Source organism: Neoarius graeffei, chromosome 14 (genome assembly GCF_027579695.1).
Source record: "Neoarius graeffei isolate fNeoGra1 chromosome 14, fNeoGra1.pri, whole genome shotgun sequence".
Classification (NCBI taxonomy): Eukaryota; Metazoa; Chordata; class Actinopteri; order Siluriformes; family Ariidae; genus Neoarius; species Neoarius graeffei.
The window spans coordinates 19,577,054-19,593,921 of record NC_083582.1 but is presented as its reverse complement, the minus strand read 5'-3'; the positions used below and the strand labels follow the sequence as shown (position 1 = coordinate 19,593,921).

The window sequence follows — 16,868 nt, the reverse complement described above, 5'->3', positions numbered from 1 at the left end:
TCCAGTCTTATAGAGCTCAGAAAAAAGTTTTCTGAAATCATCTTGGACAAACAGCTGTTCTCTGAAAACATCATTTGCTCCCACATGCACAACGATACGTTTTATAGTTTTATGCTCGGACATGAGTTTCAAAATGCTGTCTTTGGTGTCAGAGATGGATACATTTGGAAGACAACAAATAATCATCTCATAACCTTTTAATTGTCTTACAGTGGAATCACCAAGAACAAGGGTTGTGGGATCAGGTGGTGTTACGAGCTGCTTTTTGCCTCTTCTCACAGCTCTTCGATCTTGGTGTGATCTCTTTTTACTATGTGTTTGTCCACTTGAGTGTTTGAGGGAGCTCTCAAAGCTAGCTACTTAGTAGCTGAACTCATAGCTACTCAAAAAAAGACTGAAAATCTAACAAGCTACTGGACCAATAACTGTTTTACCTAGTTTTATATGAAACTGTCCTTAACATTCTGTGTAAAATGTGTTAGTAAATAATCACACATTATTTAAAAAAAAAAGCAAATTAAAAATAAGTACTGGATAAAAATCCATCTGTCTTATGTAAATAAAGAGACAAATTTCGTTGTTCAGTGATCAAGTATTTGAGTGTCCTGCAAAAGTATTCATCACCCCTTGGTGTTTGTCCTGTTTTGTCAGATTACAAACTGGAATTAAAATGGATTTTTGGGGGGTTGGCACAATTGGAATTACACAACATGCCTACCTCTTTAAAGGTACAAATTGTGTGTTTTTGTGGCACAAACAATTAAAAGGAAAAAAGAAACGAAGTGTACATAGGTATTCACCCCCAAAAGTCAATACTTTTTAGAGCAGGGGTGTCAAACCTGATCCATAAAGGGCCTTGTGGCTGCAGGTTTTCATTCCAGCCATGCAGCAGCACACCTGACTTGGCTCATTCAATCAACTGAACTGTCTTCACACAGTCAAATACTTGCAGCCACACCCACCCTTGATTAAAGGGTGGGTGTGTCAGTTGATTGAATAAGCCAAATCAGGGTGCTGCTGCATGGCTGGAATGAAAACCTGCAGCCACACGGCCCTTTATGGATCAGGTTTGACACCCCTGTTTTAGAGCCTACTTTTGCTGCAATTACAGCTGCAAGTCTCTTGGGGTATGTCTCTATTAGCTTAGCACATCTAGCCACTGGGATTTTTGCCTGTTCCTCAAGGCAAAACTGCTCCAACTCCAAGTTAGATGGGTTGCATTGGTGTACAGCAATCAAGCCATGGATTCTCAATTGAATTGAGGTCTGGGCTTTGATTAGGCCATGCCAAGACATCTAAATGTTTCCCTTTAAACCATTCCAGTGTAGCTTTAGCAGTATGTCTTGAGTCACTGTCCTTCTGGAATGTGAACCTTCATCCCAGTTTCAAACCTCTGGCTGACTCAAAGAGGTTTTCCTCCAAAATTTGTCCTGTATTTGTCATGCTCCGTCCCAGACATCCACTCCGGAGATTATGGATCTCTCATGCCAGTGCCGATCCAGAACAGGAATTCCTTCTCCCCTGAACTCACTTCCTGGTTTTCACTGCTGCTTATTTAAAGGCCATTCTCAGACTGTTTTTGTCAGAACGTTTCGTTTGCTACTCTAGCTGTTTCTGTGCCGCTCTTGCTTCTCATGGGTTTTCTCTCTAGTAACTTTTCTTGTTCATGGTTTTTGCACTAAGGGTTTTTTCTTGTTCATGGTTTTTCACACTAGCGATTTTGTCTTTGCCTGCTGTTTGTCTAGTTTGTCTCTTTTTGCCCAGATTATTTTTGCCATTTTTTTTGTCCTGTCACCTATTTGCCACACCCTTTCTTCCCTGTATTAAATCATCTTATTTATTGGATTACTATCCATGTTCTGTTTTTGGATCCTAACTTCACCATACCTCCACCAGCCATAACAGTACGTTCTGGCCAACATGGATCCAGCGGAACTTGCCCATCTGAGAACAGCCATCCAGCAACAAGGGACTCTCCTTGGGACCCACCAACAAGACCTACAACAAATTACCCAGAACCTCACCACCCTGCCCAACGCACTCAACCTTCTCACCACGCAGCTGCAGCACTGTCAAGCCGTGCCTACCCCTGCTCAGCCATCTCCTACTTCAGCTCCTGCCACCGCCTTTCTCCATGAACTGAGTCTTCCAGCACCTCAGCCTTACAATGGAGAACCAGGTACTTGCAGATTGAGACAAAAACAATGTTTGATTCTAGAACTGCAACCTCTGGCCTTCCCCACAGAACACTCCCAGGTAGCATATACAATAATGCTCCTCACTGGCAAGGCCAGAGAGTGGGGAACTGCGGTCTGGGATGTCAATGCACCCTATTGTTCCAGTTTCAAGGATTTCTCCAAGGAGATGAGGCAAACTTTCAACCGCTCTCGGTCTGGCCGGGAGGTGGCCAGAGAGCTCATGGAGCTGCAGCAGGGGTCCCAGTCTACCTCGGATTACGCCATCGAGTTCTGGATGTTGGCAGCTTCATGCGGTTGGAATGAGAATGCCCAGATCGATGCGTTCCTGCACGGCTTGTCCGACACCATCAAGGATGAGTTGGTATTGTGGGAACTGACATCAGAGCTCTCCAGCCTCATGGACCTCGCCAACTGCATCGATGCTCGGATCCAGCAATGGAGGAGAGAGAAGAACTGCCCCAGATTCACCTCTCCACCTCCCACCGTGTCCGTCGAACGCATGCAGATAGACCAGGTTCAGGTGTCAGCGGAGGAACGACATCGCCAGCGGAGCACGGGGGCCTGCTTCTACTGTGGTCAGCTGGGACACATCTGCCGAGCCTGCCCGCTAAAAGGACGAGCCCACCAGTGAACCTAGGGGCCCTGTTAGACAACGCTCGGAACCAGTCCCCCACTAATCGTCCGTTACTTCCTGTCATCATTATCCATGACAACCAGCATCACCACCTCCAGGCCCTCATCAACTCTGGGCAGACAGGAACCTGATCTGCTCCGCCACTGCCAAGCATCTGGGAATCCTGCTACTTGCTCTTGACGTCCCTTTCACTCTCCTGACACTCAATAGCACTGGCTTGACCAGTATCACCCACCTTACCGCCCCACTCACCCTAAGGATTTCCGGTAACCACTCAAACCATCCAGCTTCACGTCATGAACAACCCCCACGTACCCATTATCCTAGGATTACCATGGTTAATGCAGCACAACCCCCAGCTTAACTGGGCTGACAACACCATTCTAGGCTGGAGCCAGTCCTGCCTAGCTTCCTGTCTGAACTCCACTCTGTCTTCTGCCAAACCACCACAGCCTTCAGCCAGCGAGTTCCCAAACCTCTCTCATGTGCCTTTGGAATATCTGGATCTCAAACTTGTTTTCAGCACGATCCAAGCAGTGTCCCTCCCTCCTCAGACCCTATGACTGTGGTATCGACCTCCTACCCGGGACAGCCCCACCCAAAGGACGACTCTACTCTCTCTCTCCCATCGAAAGGCAAGCCATGGAGAAGTACATCTCCGAATCTTTGGCAGCTGGGATCATCCATCCTTCCTTTTCCCCAGCAGGGGTGGGATTCTTCGTGGAAAAGGACAAGTCGCTCCACCCCTGCATTGACTATCAGGGTCTCAATGCCATCATGGTCAAGAACCACTACCCACTACTGCTCATGACCACGGCCTTTGAACTACTCCAGGGAGCCAAGGTATTCACCAAGCTAGATCTACGCAACACTTACCATCTCCTCAGGATCAGGGAGGGGGACGAGTGGGAGATGACCTTTAACACCACCACTGGTCACTACGAGTATCTCCTTTCAGCCTGACCAACACGGCCGCAGTATTCCAGGCACTCGTTAATGATGTCTTAAGGGACTTCCTAAACATCTTCGTTTTCATGTACCTGGATGTCATCCTGATCATCTTCTGCTCCCTGGAGGAACATTGGGGTCACGTCCGGCAGGTCCTCCAGTGCCTACTAGAGAACAAGTTGTTCGTCAAGGCGGAAAAGAGCAAATTTCACCAGAGCTCGGTCTCGTTTATGGGATTCATCATCTCCCCAGCAAGGATGCAGATGGACCCCCTCAAGCTCAAGGCAGTTGCCGATTGGCTGACCCCATCTTCGAGACGAACTCCAGCGCTTCCTAGGATTCGCCAACTTCTACAGGCGCTTCATTCGCAACTTCAGCACGGTGGCTGGACCTCTTTCAGCCCTGACCTCGACCAAGACCCAATTCAAGTGGGGGGAGGAAGCAGAGAAAGCCTTTTCCATGCTCAAGCACAGGTTTACCACAGCACCCATTCTCACCATACCTGATCCTACCAAGCAGTTTATTGTCGAGGTCGACGCTTCTGAGTCAGGGGTCGGAGCTATACTATCCCAGAGGGCCAGTGACAACAAGGGCCACCCATGCTCCTTCTCCTGCCGGCTATCCCCAGTCAAACGGAATTATGACATCGGCGTCCATTAAACTAGCCTTGGAGGAGTGGAGGCACTGGCTCAAGGGGTCTGAGCTCCCCTTCCTAGTCTGGACCAACCATAAGAATCTGGAATACCTCAAATCCGCCAAATGCCTGAATTCCCGTCAAGCCCGTTGGTCTCTCTTCTCCCGGTTCAACTTCACGCTCTCCTACCGCCCAGGCTCCAAGAACGGCAAACCCAATGCCCTGTCCAGGATGTTCTCTTCCCACCAAGAGGAGTCCAAGCCGCCTGAGACCATCTTTCCTACACGCTGCCTGGTGGGAGCCGCCATTCTAGAGGTTGAATCGCTCGTGCAGAAGGCCCTGAAGCAGGACCCCGGTGAAGGTAACCCCAACAACACTCCTCCTAACCATCCGTTTGTTCCCTGTCCTGTGCGAGCCCAGGTTCTGCAGTGGCTCCAAGCTGGCCTATCATCCAGGAGCTGCCCGAACCCTGGCACTCATCCAGCAACACTTTTGGTGGCCAGCCATCAAGGAGGACGTCCAGGAGTTCGTGGCAGCCTGCAACACATGTGCCCAGAACAAGACAGCCAATTGACCCCCTGCCGGCTTGCTAAGACCCTCCCGACTCCACATTAACCTTGGTCTCCCATCGCACTGGATTTCGTCACAGGACTCCCCAACTCAGGTGGCAACACATGCATCCTCACGGTCATTGATCATTTCTCCAAGACTGTCCATTTCATTCCTCTGCCCAAGCTCCCCTCAGCCAAAGAAACTGCAGAATTACTTGTCCACCACGTCTTCCGCCTACATGGACTATCCACAGACATCATTTCTGACTGGGGCCCTCGGTTCACTGCACAGTCCTGGAGGGCCTTCTGCAAACTCATCGGGGCCACCTGTAGTCTCACCTCAGGCTTCCACCCACAGACAAATAGCCAGGCAGAATGGGCAAACCAGGTTTTGGAGGTTGCACTCAGGTGCATGGCGTCCAGGGATGCCAGTTCTTGGAGTAAGTACCTACCCTGGATCACTCATAACACTCTTCTTTCATCTGCCACAGGTCTCTCACCCTTCCAGTGCTCCCTAGGTTACCAACCACCACTCTTCCCCAACCAAGAGGAGGAGGTCGCCATACCCTCAGTCCAGACCTTCATACGCCACTGCAGGAGGACGTGGGCATTGGCCCAGAGAAAACTCCTTCGCTCTGTCCTAGCATCCAAGAGGCAGGCTGACAAATGCTGCTCTAAGGCACCCACTTACTGGGTGAGGCAACGAGTCATGCTCTTCACACACCATCTGCCACTCAACCGTCTCCCACAAGCTGGCTCCCAGGTACCTAGGACCCTTCCTCATCAAAAAGGTAATTAACCCATGTTCCATCAGACTGGCACTACCACTCACCATGCGATGCATCCACCCCACATTCCACGTGTCACAGCTTAAACCTCTGGTCTCTAGTTCCCTGTATTAAATCATCTTATTTATTGGATTACTGTCTGTGTTCTGTTTTTGGATCCTAACTTCACCATACCTCCACTAGCCCTAACAGTATTTAGTGCCATCCATCTTTCCTTCAATCCTGACCACCTTTCTTGTCCCTGCAGATGAAAAACAACCCTACAGGATGATGCTGCCACCACCATGCTTCACTGTAGGAATGGTGTTCTCAGGGTGATAGGAACTGTTGGGTTTGTGCCACACGTGGCATTTCCCAACAGCTAAAAAGTTCAGTTTTATCCTCATCTGACCAGAGAATCTTTTTCCATGTGTTTGGGGAGTCTGCCACATGCTGCAGGGCAAACTCCAAATGTGTTTTCTTATGCAATGGCTTTTTTTCTGGCCACTCTTCCATAAAGCCCTGCTTTGTGGAGTGTATGGCTTAAAGTGGTCCTATGGACAGATGCTCCCATTTCCACTGTGGATCTTTGCAGCTCCTTCACTGTTATCTTTGGTGTCTTTGTTGCATCTCTGATTAATGCCACCTTGCCCAATCTGTGAATTTTGGTGGGCGGCCTTCTCTTGTCAGGTTTGTAGTGGTGACATATTCATTCCATTTTGCTATAATGGATTTAATAGTGCTCCGTGGGATATTCAAAGTTTTTTTTTTTTTTTTTTTAAACCAATCCCTGAGCTATACTTCTCCACAACTTTGTCTCTAACCTGTTTGGAGTGCTCCTTGGTTTTCATGTTGCTTGCTTAGTAGTGTTGCAGAGTCAGGGTCCTTCCAGAACAGGTTGATTTTATACAGACATCTTGTGACAGATCATGTGACACTTTGATTGCACATAGGTGGATCTTAGTCAACTAATTATGTGACTTATGAAGTTAATTGGTTGGACCAGCTCTTATTTAGGGGTTTCATACAAAAGGGGGATCTGTATCTCATACACACTCCAGATTTCTGTTTTTTCATCTTAATGATTGTCACAATAAAAAAAAATAATTTGCACCTTTAAAGTGGTAGGCATGTATAAATCAAATGGTGCTAATCCCCCAAAATTCATTTAAATTCCAGCTTGCAATGCAACAAAATAGGACAAACACCAAGGGGGATGAATATTTTTGCAAGACACTTTATCTAGCACTAATCAATTACTAGCTAGTGCTAACTTCTCAAAGCTAAGGTATACTAGCTAGCACTAAAGTGGCACTTAAACTTCATTGGCTTGTTTAAAAGAATAATCACAGAATACATTTTGTTGAAAAATGCAGTAGCAGGTATCTGTTTCCTTTAGAATCGATCGTTTCCCTTCTATTTAAGGCAAGCATTGTCATGCTGGAACAGGTTTGGGCCCCTTGGTTCCAGTGAAGGGAAAGTGTAATGCAACAGCATACAAAAACATTCTATACAAACCCTTGGTGTTTGTCCTATTTTGTGCTTACTGTCTGGATGTTCCAATAAGTGCATAAACAAGCTCCAGTTAGTTCAAAATGCAGCAGCAAGAGTCCTTACTAGAACTAGAAAATATGACCATCACCCTTGTCTTATCCACACTGCATTGGCTCCCAATCAAATTTCGTATTGACTATAAAATACTACTATTGACCTTCAAAGCACTGAATGGTCTCGCAACACAGTACCTGAGCGAACTTCTGGTCCTTTATGACCCGCCACGCCTACTTAGATCAAAAGGTGAAGGCTATCTGCTGGTACCTCGTATAGTGAAGGCTACATCAGGGGGCAGAGCCTTTTCTTGCAAAGCCCCACAGTTATGGAACAGCCTTCCAAATAGTGTTTGGGAATCAGACACAGTCTCAGTGTTTAAGTCTAGGCTGAAAACGTATCGGTTTAGTTAAGCCTTTTGTTAATGGTGTTTATGAGGTAAAGGTGTAGATCTGGAGGGTCCTCAGACAGTGTTTTGGTAAACTGGGATGTATGGATGCTGTAAGTCCCCACTCACTTGCTCACTCGAGTTTGTTGACTGTGTAGTGGCTGGCTGCCTTATGTCCTGAGGCTCCCTCATGCCTGTTACCTTCTGGCTCTCCCCTTTTAGTTATGCTGTCATAGTTGGTTGCCGGAGTCCCTGCTTGTACTCAGTGCAATATGTATACTGCTCCTACTTATTCAGGTGACATTGGGCATACCTAACAACCTGTGGGTTTTTTTGTTTTGTTTTTGTTTTTCTCTTCCCCCCCCCCCAATCTCTCCCTCTGAGTTACATGTTGGTCCTGGGATCGAGAGGCTGACCTCTTCTGCTCCTTGGACCTCCTCGATCCATCCTGGTGCCCTGTGTCTGGTTGGCTCCTGTGGAGGATGGCCCCATGAGGACAGTTGGAAGTCACACCTGGAGGATGCTCTGGACTCTTACAGTAATGCTTTTATGGCTGAGGACTACAGTTGACTTGCTAACTTTAGGACTGCAGTTGTCATGAATCAGTTTTGCACTCAAGTTTCCATCAATGAAGAGTTTATAACATCAACGAAACTGACTTCATGTTAAAACTGTTAATGTTAGTCATGTTGTCTGTTGCTGCCTAAATGAGGATGGGTTCCCTTTTGAGTCTGGTTCCTCTCGAGGTTTCTTCATGTCTGAGGGACTTTTTCCTTGCCACTGTTGCCATAGGCTTACTCAATGGGGATAGATTAGGGATAAAATTCTCATGTTTTAAGTCATTTAAATTCTGTAAAGCTGCTTTGCGACAATGCGGGACTGATATACAAATAGACTTGACTTGTGTTTTCAACTTCATGGTAGAGCCCTGCACTCCCACGGGACCCGATGCAAAGCAGTGCGGTGCAGGACAAATTTTGAAAGCTCATTGCGGGCGCGGGCAGGAGGGGGAGTGCACAATGTGGGAGAGGGCGGGAGAGGTGATGAGCTGCAGTCCCGCTAACTAAAAACGTGTTTAAAATAAAATTTATAACGACCATCACTGAACAGAGGTGGGTGTCTATGACATCTATCAGCCACCTTCAATGCAGCCATCAGCATTCTGATTTGGATTCTATTATGATCCATGAGAGGATAAATACTTGATACTCCCTATTAGACAGACAGAACTGATGATGCCTTTCGGACGAGAGGCGAAACGTCTTCAAGACTTTTCAAGCAAGTCCAGTTGCTCTCTTCTACCAACCACAGATTACTATGTACCTGGACGACTGAGTATCTTCACAGATATGTTTCTACACACTTTGGGATGAGTTCCCTTCGACTAGTGCGGGAGTATGAGAGGACTTCCAGAAAACTGGCAGACATCTTAGCCAGAGAGGATCGTTCAATTTTGTCAGCCTGGAACGACCATCACTGAACAGAGGTGGGTGTCTATGACATCTATCAGCCACCTTCAATGCAGCCATCAGCATTCTGATTTGGATTCTATTATGATCCATGAGAGGATAAATACTTGATACTCCCTATTAGACAGACAGAACTGATGATGCCTTTCGGACGAGAGGCGAAACGTCTTCAAGACTTTTCAAGCAAGTCCAGTTGCTCTCTTCTACCAACCACAGATTACTATGTACCTGGACGACTGAGTATCTTCACAGATATGTTTCTACACACTTTGGGATGAGTTCCCTTCGACTAGTGCGGGAGTATGAGAGGACTTCCAGAAAACTGGCAGACATCTTAGCCAGAGAGGATCGTTCAATTTTGTCAGCCTGGAACGACCATCACTGAACAGAGGTGGGTGTCTATGACATCTATCAGCCACCTTCAATGCAGCCATCAGCATTCTGATTTGGATTCTATTATGATCCATGAGAGGATAAATACTTGATACTCCCTATTAGACAGACAGAACTGATGATGCCTTTCGGACGAGAGGCGAAACGTCTTCAAGACTTTTCAAGCAAGTCCAGTTGCTCTCTTCTACCAACCACAGATTACTATGTACCTGGACGACTGAGTATCTTCACAGATATGTTTCTACACACTTTGGGATGAGTTCCCTTCGACTAGTGCGGGAGTATGAGAGGACTTCCAGAAAACTGGCAGACATCTTAGCCAGAGAGGATCGTTCAATTTTGTCAGCCTGGAACGACCATCACTGAACAGAGGTGGGTGTCTATGACATCTATCAGCCACCTTCAATGCAGCCATCAGCATTCTGATTTGGATTCTATTATGATCCATGAGAGGATAAATACTTGATACTCCCTATTAGACAGACAGAACTGATGATGCCTTTCGGACGAGAGGCGAAACGTCTTCAAGACTTTTCAAGCAAGTCCAGTTGCTCTCTTCTACCAACCACAGATTACTATGTACCTGGACGACTGAGTATCTTCACAGATATGTTTCTACACACTTTGGGATGAGTTCCCTTCGACTAGTGCGGGAGTATGAGAGGACTTCCAGAAAACTGGCAGACATCTTAGCCAGAGAGGATCGTTCAATTTTGTCAGCCTGGAACGACCATCACTGAACAGAGGTGGGTGTCTATGACATCTATCAGCCACCTTCAATGCAGCCATCAGCATTCTGATTTGGATTCTATTATGATCCATGAGAGGATAAATACTTGATACTCCCTATTAGACAGACAGAACTGATGATGCCTTTCGGACGAGAGGCGAAACGTCTTCAAGACTTTTCAAGCAAGTCCAGTTGCTCTCTTCTACCAACCACAGATTATTAATTTATGTCTATCATATATAATTTGTGCTGGATATTTTATTTGGCATTAATAAAAACATTTTAAGATGCCTAAATTTGCGGATGTGGTCTAATCTCGCGTACGTTTCCAATTCCTTTCCGCTCTTCTGTGTTTGAGATCTCCGATCATGGCAGAAGAGCAGAGCTCCTCTAGTGAAGCTCGCAGTGCTTCAGAAGTAAGTGCTGCTTTAAAAAGAGGTGCCTGGCAACGCACACCCTTGCTATGCGCGCTAGGTGAAGGATCGGTCAGTGGAGAGCTCAGCTAAGCTCAGCATGTTTAATTCCCCAAGCCAATGACAAGAACTTTCGTGAGAAATAACGCGAACGTCTGCATCATGCGGGATTTGCAGGCGGGAGAGGGACAAAATATGGCAGGCGCAGGCAGGAGCGGGACTGAAAATCATAATTCTTTGCAGGAGCGGGACTGCACAATGCAGGAGCAGGACTGAAAATTCTGTCCCGCGCAGACCTCTACTTCATGGCATCAGTTTGTGGAAGAACTGCATATGGGTGTGATGGTCAGATGTCTACAAACCTTTAGCTCTATCGTGTATATTGGAATTTCTGACAGTATTTTCCCAGGCAGTGCTGCATTTCTAGTAATTCCCAGATTTAAAAACAAGAATAGGAGTTTAAAAAAATACAGCTGTTTGTTTTTATATCCTAAAAATGTGGAACTACTTTACTTGTACAGTCCCAGTAAGGCTGTATTACTCTTTATGAAAGATTTTATAAAAGGTATTGTTACTGCATGTGCCACACTGCACGCTAACACCAAGAAGAAGCTCAAACCACACTGCTGTAGTGTAGCTGACTAAAACAAGTTCCCTAACTGCACTTCTATCCCTTTTCAGCAGTATTTCTATGCCAAGGGCAGAACAAAAGCTGAATTTATCAAGAGTGATGGCTGTAAACTGATAAAAATAAACAGATTAACAGTATATGAGGAAAACACTTGAGACGAGAGGACTGTACAGAGCTACAGTTTCAGAATGTATTACTATTGCATCCTGTTTCATTCCCTCTCTCACCCCCAGACTGTGGGTCGTCTGGCCACAGGAAGATTTTGTGAGGGTTAGCAGTATCATTCTTGTTATCTTCCACCATCTTGAAACCTCGGGCTCTGAGTGCACTGCGGAAGTTTCTTTTCCATACTGAATGATCCCCTTGGATCTGGCCGTTGGAACTGGCACTTGTTTGTGCCCATGCCTGTCAAGAAGTAAATAAAATAAAGGGACTTAAGACAGAAATCCAACTCACAACATTTACCAAATTACATATTTGTAGCTTGATGTACTGTTTTGTGTTTGATACAATGTACTACTCCTGAGCACCAATCCGATACCAAGGATCAGTGTCAAACCAATAACAGGAAAAAATGGTGGCTGAGATATTGGAGAAAAAAAATTAATTTGATCTGATCCTGTAGGAAAGTTGATTTTTTTAAAAATACTTTATTATACATATTTACAGTGTAACTGATTGTCAAAAGATGTTTTGGCTCTAGGTTATTTATTCCTGTATTTTTTTTAAACTCTTCAGTTAAAAATTCATTTTAAAGCTTGGTCATATTTTAAAAAAAAAGAAATGTATTTGATGGGTATCCATATCGGCTGACACTCAAGGCTTCACTGTCAGAAAATAAAAAGTGGTGGCAGGAGGATCCAAGATGGTGGAGTGAGTAGACGCACATTGCAGGCTATACTGAAACTTAATCCTTGAAAGTGATTTTTTACGCAGTTTACAATTCAGAACGAACCAAGAAAGCAACCTTTACGAAGTTCTTAACTAAAATATGATCTTTATTGCTCACAAAAGAAGTTTACATTAAGTGCAAGAGAGTAAGCTACTTTAGCTGACCATGACTATGACCTGGCCGCTCTTCATGAAGTGTGTCGTGATCAAGATGTAGCAGACATCGAATTAGACGAGCAAATTCCTAAGGGTCAGAAAATTAACTTGTCACACACTCCAGTGAAAGCTCTCCATCCAAAAAAAAAAGGCGACCAAAACCCTCCACCTGAAAGCGTGTGTGAGGCCATTCTACATGCAGTTCAAACACTGACACTGAAGATGAATCAAGACAGAATTTCTAAAGAAGTTTGAGACAAGAATTGAGGCTAACTCAGAAGCTATTAAGGACATCAAGCAAAACATCGACGGGCTGCAGAAAAGGTAACCGAGCTCTGAGAGGAAAATGCGGCTTAAAGAAGCTGTTGCTGAACAAGCTTGATATAAAAGGAGATGGAATTTAAGGTTCAACGGTCTGCCTGAAAAAGAGGGGGAAATACCAGAGAGGTCATCGGAATTTTGACAAGCATGATCCCCATATCAGTGGAGCATCTTGGCGAGTCTGACACGGTACATCACCTGGGTAAGACAGGCAATGCTGCCACTTCAAATAGCACTCCGAGGTAAATTATACGGTTCGTGATGAAAATGGTTCAAAATGACGTTTGGAAGCAGTCCAGAGATGCCAGGGTCTGTAAGGAGATGCATATTCACTTTAAAGAGGCTTTCTCCAAGGAAGATAGAGAGGCTCGCTCCAAACTATGGCCGCTGGTACAGGATGCTAGAAAGAGAGGTCAAAGAGCGTTCCTAAAAGAATAATATGTACTGATTAACAGAGTGGACCCTAAGCAAGTAAAGCTCACTCACACAAGCATTTTCTAAGGTTTTCTTTTTTTTATTTTATTGGTCAAGTTCTGAATGTAAATTGCACCTTATTTTTTCTGTTAAGGACATAAAGACTCATTCTGTAACATAGCAATGACAGACCAGACACTCGTGGATTAAGAACAAACTCAGGGTTTTAATAGACACAGTGAGAGAAGGCAATGTACAATATTCTCAATTTTGTCATTAAAAAAAATTCATGAAGTCGTTGCTACTACATACTGCAGGTGTGCATGTGTCAATAGTGGACTTATTCCTGGTTAATTTTGCTACAGTATTAAATAGGAATCTAGGATTATTTTTGTTATCTTCTATTAGGGAGGAGAGATATGTTGATCTCGCAGCACTAAGAGCTTTTCTATACTTCAGGAAGCTCTCCTTCCAAGCTAATTTGAACACTACCAATTTTGTTTGACGCCATTTACGTTCCAATTTTCGAGTGGTCTGTTTTAATGTGCAAGTGTCATCATTATACCAGGGTGCTAATTTTTTGTCTCTGACCATTTTCCTTTTTAGAGGAGCTACATTATCTAAAGTATGGCGGAATGTTGACTCTAAGCATTCAGTTGCCTGATCAAGTTCTGCAGGGGCTGACAGTGACCCAATCAAAGTTGACAACTCTGGGAGATCATTTATAAAGCTCTGTGCAGTAGTTGACGTGAAAGTACGTTTAATACAGTAGCGTGGTGAGGTGCATATATTATTACTCGGACATAGTTTGAATGAGATGAGATAATGATCTGAGAACTTCAGACTGTGGAAGTATGACTATATTGTCTACGTTTAATCTGAATGTTAGTATTAGATCAAGGGTGTGACCACCATTATGGGTCGGTCCTATGACATTCTGCTTAATCCCGACTGAATCCAAGATGGACACAAACGCTGTTTTTAAAGGGTTATCGAAGTGAATATTAAAATCTCCGACAACTAAAGCTTTGTCTAAGGAAATAACCAGATCTGAGATGAAAATCTGCAAATTCAGAAAGAAACTCAGAATATGGGCCCGGGGGCCTGTAAATAATAAGCAATGGAATTTACTGGGTAGACTTATTTTTCGAGGCTACATACATTATACGAGTATGAAGAACTTCAAATGTATTAAATTTATAACCAGGTTTTTGTGTTACACCTAGATAATCGTTATGAATAACCGCAACGCCTCCTCCTCTGCCAGTTAGACGAGGCTGGTGTATATAACTGTATCCAGGAGGACTCGCTTCATTTAATGCTATATATTCATTTGGCTTAATCCATGTTTCAGTTAAACAAAGTACATTAAACTCCTGATCAGTAATGAGTTCATTAACCATTAGCGCTTTAGATGTAAGAGATCTAATATTTAATAGCCCCACCTTTAGATCAAAGGTGCTGGCAGCAGCTGTACAGTCAGTATGATCTAATTTTATATTGATTAGGTTACTGGAACAAACTCTCTGAAAATTTCTACTTTTTTGTTGAGCTCGGGGAACAGACAGTCTCGATGTAGTGGACCCTAACTGACGACTCTGTGCAGCTAGCAGACGGTCGGTTTAGCCTGTTCGTCTGCTCCCTGGCCTTGGCTCTGGATTGTCAGAAATTAACTAGGCCTGTTCTGAGACTATGACCTATGCTGCAGGAAATGAGAGCAGCACCTTCCCGAGTGAGATGGATACCGTCCCGCCCTAACAGGCCAGCAGTGCCCTCAAAATTAGACCAATTATCTATAAAGCCCACACTGTTTTCAGAGCACCACCTGGACAGCCAGCAGTTCAGCGACCATAACCTGCTGTAAGCTACATCGCCACGCTGCATTGGGATGGGGCCAGAGCATACTACAGCATCGGACATCGCCTTCGCTAATTTAAACACCTCTACAAAGTTACTCTTAGTAACCTCAGACTGACGAAGGCGTATATCATTAGCTCCTGCATGGATAACTATCTTTGAGAACCTGTGCTTGCCTAGGACCCTAAGATTACCTGCTATGTCCGGCGCCCTGGCTCCCGGTATACACCTGACTAAAGCTGCTGGTGCCCCTAAAGGCTGAGCTAATTTCACGTGCCGTATGATGGAGTCCCCTATAACCAGAGCTCTTTCAGGTTTCTCAGCGGGTGCATCACTAAGGAGAGCAAACCTGTTCGGCACGTGACGCGGAGAGGAGTGGTGCTCCCGTGGGCGAGCCTCAGCAGTAGCTTTGGCTCTACGCTTATGCCGCTGAGCCGTCACCCATTCGCCCCGCTGTAAGGGCTCTAATGCCGGAGTTGGGGGATTACTAACTCCACCTAGGGCATCCAGACTTTCCCCTACAGAAACTACACTGTTCTCACGCTCACTAACCTGCTCTAAAGCCTGGACACGCGCTTCTAGCACTGTAATCTTCTCCGTCAGAGAGCTAACTAATCTGCACTTATCACAAATAAAGCTAATAAAGCTATCGCTAGCGACGGAGGAAGAATGACTAAACATCCTGCACTCAGCACACTGAACAGGCTGAAGGTGTGCCATGATGAAAAGATTCACGTACATTAAACGAAGATCTGTTGATATTAAAGCAGATCAATCTTTAGTAAATTGTCACTAAATGTGATATTTCTGCTTTACCCCTGACTGATCATTTTGTTATCACATTAATTATTTTGTTTTCAAGATCTGAACCTGGACTGAATCATATTTGATAATTCAATAATACTCTTCTGGATGATACTTATTTTTGCCAGGATGTTAGACGGCTAATAATGGAGATTGCTACCTTGGAGATGTCATCTGTTAGTAAATGGGAATGGCTAAAATTTAAGATAAGAGAACTTGCAATTATGACCGGTAAAAATTCCTCTAAATGGAAAAAAACCAGAAGCAACAAAACATTGTTATTGTCACGCTTCCGGGCTCACCCTCCGTCTGCCTCAACCCTCAGGACTCCATTTCCCATAATCCCCCTCACACACCAGTTACTACCACAGGCACTCCGTCAACCAATCCAGAACCACTTCGTAGGAGTGGTTCACCTGAGTTCTGATCACAATCACCTGTACCCTTTTGTTTTTGTTTGTATTTATACCCTTTTGTCTGTTTTGTCCTTTGCACAGTATGGTCTTCACTTCTCGTAAGCCTACTGAGCATTATTATATTGATGGTCTCTGTGTATGGCCCTTTTTGCCTTCCAGTTTTTTCCCCATTTTACCTAGCCCTTGTGCTTTTGATTGCCCGTCTCTCTTGGTTCCCGGTTTCTTGATTATTGCCCGTTTTTCTGACTACAATTTGCTTAGCCCTTGTGTTCTGATTGCCTGTATCTCTTGACTCTCAGTTTTTCGACTATTGCCTGTTTTTTGACCACGATTTGTCTAGCCCCGTTACTGTTTTGGATTTCTCGGTTTTGATCTGGCCTGGCTTTTGTACATTGATTTTGGATTGTCCTTCTGTCATTAAAGCCTTGTTTTCATTTTACATCCGCGAGCGTCCGGTTTGTCACAGGCACGTCACAGGATACTGTGCCATCATGCAGACAGCGGATTACAAGGAGCTACAGGTAGCGATTAGCAGCCAAGGACCGATGCTTGGACAACATCACCAGCATTTTGATTCTGTGACTCAGTCCATCAATACTCTCATGCAACAGCAAGGTGAGCAGCAGAAGCAGTTGGCACAAATTGTTGAAAGCATGAGAGAAATCACCACCCAACTCCAATGATTCAGTTCCTCCGGCTCTCCTC

General features: G+C 45.0%; 1 protein-coding gene across 2 annotated transcripts in view; it reads right to left on the bottom strand.

The window, feature by feature from the left end:
- Window positions 1-16,868, bottom strand: part of irf3 (interferon regulatory factor 3) — a 168,440-nt gene that overhangs the window by 50,244 nt on the left and 101,328 nt on the right. For both annotated transcript variants that reach the window (XM_060939400.1, XM_060939399.1), the window contains exon 3: window positions 11,532-11,709. In XM_060939400.1, coding sequence (XP_060795383.1) covers window positions 11,532-11,709 — 178 coding nt within the window. The remainder of the gene's footprint in view (window positions 1-11,531; window positions 11,710-16,868) is intronic.